The sequence below is a fragment of the Lupinus angustifolius genome, chromosome LG12, assembly GCF_001865875.1.
Source record: "Lupinus angustifolius cultivar Tanjil chromosome LG12, LupAngTanjil_v1.0, whole genome shotgun sequence".
NCBI classification, from domain to species: Eukaryota; Viridiplantae; Streptophyta; class Magnoliopsida; order Fabales; family Fabaceae; genus Lupinus; species Lupinus angustifolius.
Genome location: NC_032020.1, coordinates 10,134,117 through 10,143,018, shown reverse-complemented (window position 1 = coordinate 10,143,018; position 8,902 = coordinate 10,134,117). Strand labels below are relative to the sequence as shown.

At 33.8% G+C, this 8,902-nt stretch overlaps 1 protein-coding gene across 1 annotated transcript; it reads left to right on the top strand.

The window, feature by feature from the left end:
- LOC109361874 lies at positions 329-679 on the top strand. The gene has a single exon (XM_019607406.1). It carries the CDS (start codon positions 329-331, stop codon positions 677-679), a length of 351 nt encoding a protein of 116 aa, XP_019462951.1.

Genomic DNA, 8,902 nt, shown 5'->3' with positions numbered 1-8,902 from the left:
TTGTTCAACTGTGTTGTTACAGAGTCTAGACCGGACAGATACGTTGTCAAATGTAAACATTTTGGTGCAGGATGTGAGTGGCGAATTCACGTTTCTTATAACGTTAAGCACGATTATTAGGAGATTAGGAAAATTAGTGGAACACACACTTGTGTATCTATGTTAGTTTCCCAAGATCATATTAAATTAAATTCGTCATTCATTTCAAATCTCGTGGTTAATTTGGTATCTGTAGATCCGAATATACCAGTTAAGACACTAGTGAAGGAGGTTCTTAATTGCTTTGGTTATAAAGTCAAGTATAGAAAGGCGTGGACTGCAAAAAAAAATGGCCTTGGCCAAAATTTATGGTGATTGGAAAGGGTCATACAATGAGTTACCACATTGGATGAATGCTCTACAATATTTTTCTCCTGACACAATTGTAAAATATGAAACACACCACCAAATTGTAGATGACATGGAAGACTCAAGTCGAATCATTCTGGATAGAATATTTTGGGCTTTCAAACCATGTGCTGAAGAGTTTGCATATTGTAAATCAATCCTACAAGTGGATGAGACATTCTTGACTGGGAAATATACTGGAACATTGCTAATAGCAAGTTCACAAGATGAAAACAGATGTGTATTTCCAGTTGTCTTTGTCATTGTTGAAGGAGAGACGAAAGAAGCTTGAGAGTGGTTCTTTTACAATCTTAAGACTTATGTTTCCCCTCAACCAAACTTGTGTATCATATCAGATAGGGGGACAAGTTTATTAGCTGCACTCCGAAGTGAGATGGCATGATGGTCTAGTGTAGAATCAGTTTATTGTATTTGTCATCTTGCTAGTAATTTCAATAAGGAATTTCGAGATTCTGATCTGAAAGACAAAGTTGTAGAAATGAGTATGTGCTATTTATATTTTTGAATTTTAGAAATATTATTATATTATGGATATTAATAGGTTTGTATTTATTTTCTAGGTTATGAGTTGATGCAACCATAGTTCGAGCGTATGTTGAATTTGTTGCGTCAAAAAAATCTGAGGGTTGGAGCATGGTTGGACCATATTCCATAAGAGAAATGGAGTCAGACATATGATGAAGGGAGACGATATGACCACATGACTACGAATCTTGCAGAATGCATTAATGGTGTTATGAAGGGATTTAGAGCTCTCCCTATCACTGCCCTTGTCAGAGCAACATGCTACAGGTTAAATGAATGGTTCAATGAACATCGAAATGAAGCCTTTAACATGATTATGGCAGAGCATGTATATTGTGAATACTTAACAAAGGTGATTAAAGAAAATCAACGTAAATCTAAATGTCAATTGGTTCATAATTTTTCACAAGAGACTAGAGTCTCTGAAGTTGTATCTAGATCTGGTGGTCGATAAGTGAGGCTGTATACAGTGAAACTTGTCGACAAGTTGTGTGAGTTTGGAGAATTTCAATCTTTAAGATTGTCATGCTCTCATGCTATCGCAACATGCGCTTCTTTGAATTTAGATTGCAACCAATTTATCTCACCAATTTATCGGCGAGATAATATTCAGAATGTCTATGGATATGAGTTTCAACCAATTGGTAATGAAGAATACTGACCTCCTTATTCAGATCCAACATTTATTCCCAATCCTGTTATGCGTAGGAAACGAAGTGGAAGACCAAAGACTGCACGCATTCACAATGAGATGGATGAAGTTGAATATGAACAACTTAAAAAATGTGAATGGTGTAGAACCGAATGGTATAACAGGAAGACATGTCCATTGCAATCTAGAGAACTAGGGGAGAGTTCTAGGCAACATTCCTAAGAGTAGTTTATATTTTAATCCTTACTTTTACAATGTAAGTCTTTTGATCTATAACATCTTCTCTCAATTGTGTGTAGTGAAGATACTTAATATATTATAACTAAATATACTATAACTAAATATACAATACAACATATATATACTATAAATAAATATACTATAAAAAAAATATATATAATATAACTATATACTATAAATAAATAGACTATAAAATATATATAATATAACTATATACTATAACTAAATATACTATACAATATATATACTCTAACTAAATGTTATAACTATGCATTAACTTGAATGTATTATAACTATGCATTACAATATATATATGTGTGGTGAAAGAGTGAATGAATGAATAGAAACAAAAAGTGTGGTCATAGTGAGTGACAATGCAAGCAGAGAATAATGAGTGAAAATAGTGAGTGACAATGCAAAGTGGTGTGGTGCAGAGATTCCCTCATTGAATGAAAAACTGAATGCAAACAAAGGGAAAGAAAAAGTGAATGCAAACAAATATTGATTGACAATGCATGCAGAGAATAGTGAGTGAAAATAGTGAGTGACAATGCATGCAGAGTATGGTGCAGAGATTCCCTCATTGAATGACCATATATTTAAATTGTTTCAATGCATTGAAGGAGCTGTGGTGGAGAGATTTTATCATTGTTTGAATGCAATTTTTGTTTGAATGCATTAAAAGACATTGAAACTTATTCAAAATCATTCGAAGTTCTTTATTGTGACAGAGATTCCTGAACTCATTGAATGCCCAAAGGTAATTCATTATACTATTGAAATTGGAGGAAATTTTTTCATACAAAAATCGGCAAAGTGGTGGCCAATTTTCATGTGTTTTGTTTAACCAAAATCGGCCAAGGGGTAGCCGATTTCTTTGCATTCATTTCCAACGGCAAGCCACAATCACTCACTCACATTCACTATTAAAAAAATAAAATGTCTTACACGTGAATATACATTTCACTCACTCACAGTCACTATAAATATTGGCATGTAGATTTCACTAACTCACATCCACTCTTCACACTTTCTTCAAACTTTCTTCATACCTTCTTCACACTTTGTTCATACTTTCTGCACATCTTCACACTTTCTAATGGAGTACCTTAATCCAGAGCCAATTGACACTTTACTACTTACAATATAAAATGATCATATATCAAATAATGTTTGGTAACTTGTTGACACTTGGAGCAGTAGAAATCAACAACCATATACTATTAGATTGATCGAGAGATGGAGGCCAAAAACACATACCTTCTACTTTCCATGTGGAAAGGCCACCGTCACTTTTGAGGATGTGGCTTACCAACTAGCATTCCGATAGAAGGAGAAGTTGTTACCGGAGTGATAAGTACGGATTGGGAAACACTTTGCATCCGGTTGTTGGATGTTGTTCTAGTAGGTAACGAATTAATGGGGCAGAGGGTGAAACTCACTTGGCTTGAGAGGATATTTCGTGATCTCCCTGAGAATGCTAATGAAGTTGTCATTGAACAACATGCTAGAGCATCTATTCTGAGAATGATCGGGGGATTTCTCATGCCAGATACATCAGGTAACCGAGTCCACCTTATGTATATGCCATTGCTTCATGACTTAACGGAGATATTCCACTATAGTTGGAGCTCAGTTGTATTGGCTTGTCTTTATCGATGATTATGTCATGCAGAAATAATTAGTGATTAAAAAGAGAATGTAGGATGTCTACTACTCCTTCAATCATGGGCATATGATCGTATTGAAAATCTTGCACCAAGACTGAGTGACCAAACAACACCTTATTTTCTATTGGTGAAAATGTATATATTAATTTTATCATTATATGTAAATTTTTAATTAACAAAAGTGATTCTAATTTTTTACTAACTAACAAAGATTAATAATAGGTGGTCACAACATTTAATCAATACCAACGTCCCTGAACATGCTGTTAATATCATATATGCATTGTTTGACCGTATGCGTGTTGATAAGATATATTTATATTTCTATATTATATGTAGAAATGTATATTATTTATGTTTGTATATTTTTATGTAGAAATAATAACTCAAACTTTCATTTTGTTTGTATATTTATGTTTGAATATTTTATATATTAATTTTTTTAGTAACATTTTTACCAGTTTCAGTGGATGTCATATTACCAACTGCCTTTCCTGCCAAACCTCTCGGAGATAAGTCAATCATGTGTGCCACTAATCTGTTTCGCAATTGTGGAATGACACGCTACTGATTGGGTAATGAGACAATTTGGTTTTGGTCAACCAATTCAACAAGATCCAGTGAATTGTGAAAAACTTCATAAAGTTGACTTACGTGGCAAAACTGGTTGTGAATGGCCACATAAGCATCGTCGTTGGATTCAAATATGGAATAATTGGGAAAATTATGTGGTCGATGGTTTACCCGCAAATACCCTACCTTTGAACCACTACTCTGAGTATATGCAGTGATACTTAAAAAGGACTAGAAGATAATATATAGAGATGGAGCACACTCTGATGGAATAGTAACTTTTTTTTATAAATTAAACTTTGTCTTTAATTATATTATTTACTTCTAATTTTCTCTACATTTTTCAGTACACATTTGCAAAAAGAATTTGTGATAAGAGTCGTCCTCCAGCTTAACATATAAATCCCACACAATCTTTATGTGAAGTCTTCTCATCTGGGCGTGAAATGATGGGAGAATTGACTGAACTATACCCCAATACATACTCTACCCACATTGATGAAACTCCTCCTACTCATCATTATCATATACCGGAAACTGACTCTTCGCAACGAACTCCAGCGAATAGTCATTCTCAAGGACATAGTTCATCAGTTACTGCTCAACAACAACAACAATCGTATGAGTTCGCAAATTATAATTATTCATACAATTATTTGTCATCAAGTTCTCAAATCCCACTACCATCATTGTTTGCTACTACTTCAAGTACACCATTATCGGCATACGATTCTCAACAATATTATCGTCCTACTATGTCGTCTACAAACATTTTTGGTATACAGCATACTAATGATGAAGTTGTGGTTGAGGATGTTGATGAAGATGATTCAGATGAGGAGGAGCCACAATTGGCGACACGTGGTATAGGGAGAATCTCGCAGCGGAATGAACAACAATTAAATGTTCGATCGCCAAGAAGAGGAGAACCATCTCCATATGACACTTCATCATACAAACATCATTAAAGTTTTCTGGGATTTAACCAATTAAAATTTTAATAGTGTGATATATTTTTTAATAACATTAGTGTTGGAAAAAATATATTTCATTACTGTGTTGTGTGTTGTTAGGGTTAGGGCTGGAAAAAATTTATAAACAAAACTCCCCCCCAATTGCCGATTTAGGGGTGTAAGAACGAGGTTGTAACTAAGAGGGGGGTGAATTAGTTGACGTGAAGCGGAAAATATATGCGGAAAAATAATCAAGATAAAATCAAAGAGGTAAGAGAGAAGAGAATACACAGAGATTTTTTACTGGTTCACCTTCTTGTCCACCGAAGGCTACGTCCAATACTCTTGTATCACGAGATTTCTTCACTAAGAATTATGAGTTGTAATTACAATATCTCACCCCGAGATTTCTATGTACCTTAAACATTCCTTAATTCTTATTCACTCTTGGAAAATACCTTTCCAAGTGATTCTAATCCCCTTTCTTTTCACACCCTATGAAAGAAAGTATTGTGTAACAATATTGAAGAATGTACAACCATGGCAAATTGCCTTTACAAGTATGAATTAGTATAACTTGCAATCCAATCAACTCTTTAAGTATACTAAATAATAATGATCTTTTAGAAAACTTTGAAACACTTCTAAGCAACTTTAGAAAAATAACTTTTGAAAGTTTGAGTGCTAGTTGCAAAAAGTGTAGAGAATTAACTTCAGAATAAGTTTAAGAGCTTTTGGAAATTTTATAAGAGTTGTGTATTGTTGTGTGTTTGTGTTGTGAGAGTTAGAGTCTTTATATAGTCTTTCCAAACACCCATGGTGCCTTTCTGAAAGTGTAGGAGTTGTTTGAAGTGAAGAGATTTCGTTTGGAGTGAAAACATTTCATTTTGAAATCTGAAATCTCATGCAACAACTCTTAGTAATCGATTACTGATAGTGAGTAATCGATTACCCAAACTCTCTGTCCACTGTTCTTTTAAAAACTAATTAGAGTAATCGATTACACCATTTAGGTAATCGGTTACTCAACCTTTTCAAAACTGGTAATCTGTTACTCAAAGGCAGTAATGGATTACTCTGAACAGTTTTAAGTTGGATAACTCTTTTTCTTACACATGTAACTTGTTACTTAGATGAAGTAACCCGTTACACACCATTTTGAAAAATGTTTTAAGTATTTTTAAAGTGTTTCAACTTTCTTTTATAAATAGTTTGAGCATTACTACTTTGTATATCAAAGAATTTTAGGATAGAAGTACCTATAGAGACTTAATCTAATTTTCTTGAAGCTTTAATCTTCTTTGTCTTCATAAGTATTCTTCCTTTTCTTCTTTTTAGTGATGTTGGTGTCTTCATCAAAACCTTGCCAAGGTCAGGAGCAAAGATCTTATTCACAATCTCCCCCTTCTTGATGATGAAAAACCAAGATCTTCTTGACAGTGTAATTTTCTTGAGAGCAGCATACTTTGAGATATGTTGAAGTTTTGACTTGAGTATGCTCCCCCTTTCTTTCGGAGTAATGTGCCTGTAATAATTTTACAGAAAATACACTCCAACTTTTCTACCATTTTGACTTCATCAAAAAGTAGAAAAGCAAAGAGATTCTAGCACAATATATATAACATACATACACTTTATAAAATCAAGAATATATCAATATCATAGTATATACTCATTTATGGATTAAGATATAGATAAGCAAGTATTGCAATGCATAAATAAGATGTTTCAAACAAATATCCAGGAATAGAACAATAAAGCATAAAACATCATAAAGTAATTTGTCCAGGAAAATGCAGCAATAACTTAAAAACAACAAATAAGTAGAAAATTTTGTCCGAGATTTGAAAATAATATAACCAGAAAATCCTAACAACACTTATTCTAAGATTCAGGCTCCGAAATGTCTTCATCAATATCCATACTATCCATCTTAGAGGAGAGGCAATGAAGTTCATATTGGATTTGTTGATTCTGAGAGTCGAGAGCATCCATTCGGTTAGTGATGTAGCCTCAGAGAGAAACCAACTCATCCATAATCATTTGGTTTGAGGGTATGGCATCAGATGAGGACGATTGAGCATGAAACACAGATGGTTGTGGTTCAGAAGGATTAGGAGCTGCAGGTTCAGATGTTTCAGCTTCAGAAGGGTTAGGAGCTTCAGGTTCAGATGGTTCAGCAGCAGTAGTCGGCTTGTCGGTTCTATGTTTGTTGATGCGGGTTCGAGGGTCTTAGGTGAAACCCATTTTGTGGATTACTTCCACATCAATTTGGCTTTCTCGAAGATTTAGAGGCATCTTTGTTTCACCATTTGTAGAAACACTGAAATGCTGAAGAATATTGGTTATGAGGATTGCATATGGCAAAGGACTTTGAGTACCTCTAACAGTCCACATTTGTCTCATTATCATTAGAGCCCAATTAATCTTGACATTCCACATTTGTCTCATTATCTTGGTTTTTGACAGTCTCTCCAAAGCCCTGTTGCTTACGCATTTCTATTTCACTTTTTGAAAGTCTACATAACGAATGATAAAAATCCTATCGATCATAATTATCTCATTTACATACAAGGCCAAAACCCGTTATATTACCTTGAGAGGGTATGTTACATAACAATGAACTGAAAGTTTTAAGATCCAAAACAATGTCTTTTCCTTTGACATAGGAAGTAAGACGATTTTTCCGAAAGTTCAAGTTACAGTAAAATACTCGCACAAGTTCGGGATAAATGTCATTTGTTTCACAACAGAAGTCAAAAAAGGTTTTGTTAATGTAAAAGTTAAGGGATAAGAAAATCTTCAAACTCAAAATTGTTAATATTACCGAATTTAGGAATAAAAATGGTGCGACCATGGAAGTGCTCCTCAAATATCTTGCGTTATTCATCATTAGCAAGAAGCCTTGTCAAATCCAGAGGGTTACACTCCAAAGATGTTGTTCCTTGACTCCTTTGAGAGGTATTGGAGCGTGGTTTCTTTGATCTAGAAGAAGAAGCCATGTATTTGGATTTTGAAATTTGTAGGTTTTTGAAGATTTTGGGGGTTTTTGATTCAAGCCACTAATCACGAAAATGATTGGTTAGAAGTGTTTGGAATAAAAAATGTGAAAGGAATGAACAAAAATATATTGAAACGGATCAAAAACAAGGTTTTTAGAGGTTGAGAGGTTTTGAGAAGAAGAGAGCACGAGTTGAGTGAGGAAGATGAGATTTAAAAAATGTTAAAAAATTGCATAAAATACATATATAACAACACAGAATAATCGGTTACTCAAGAATAAATTTTTAAAATTTTCAAACAGCAACTTGGAGTAATCAATTACTCACTTTGGGTAATCGGTTACTGAAACATACTGTTCAACCTTGTAATCGGTTACTTGCCACTGTAATCGATTACTGACCCCAGAAAAAATTTATTTTAAGCATACTGATGCACTAAAAATGATTTTTAACCCAAAAATTGAAGTTTTTGAACACAAATAAATATATTTAAGATCAAGTAGACATGAGATAAACGTAATGAAGCAAACGTATAATCATATAATTATATAAGCATGTTAAGACAGGTAAGATTCATCAAGAATGCCTAATTCAAGTCTAATTTTGTAAAAAGGTTCTTTTGTCAAGGGCTTAGTGAAAATATCTGCAAATTGGTTATGAGTATCAACAAATTCTACAAATGCATCTTTCTTTTGAACATGGTCCCTTAGGAAGTGATGTCTTATATCTATGTGTTTGGTTCTAGAATGCATAGTATGATTCTTTGTGAGGTTTATAGCACTAGTATTATCACATTTTAGCGGAGTGTAGCCTAAGTCTAAGCCATAATCTCATAATTGTTGCTTAAGCCACAACACTTGGGCACAACAACTACCTGCT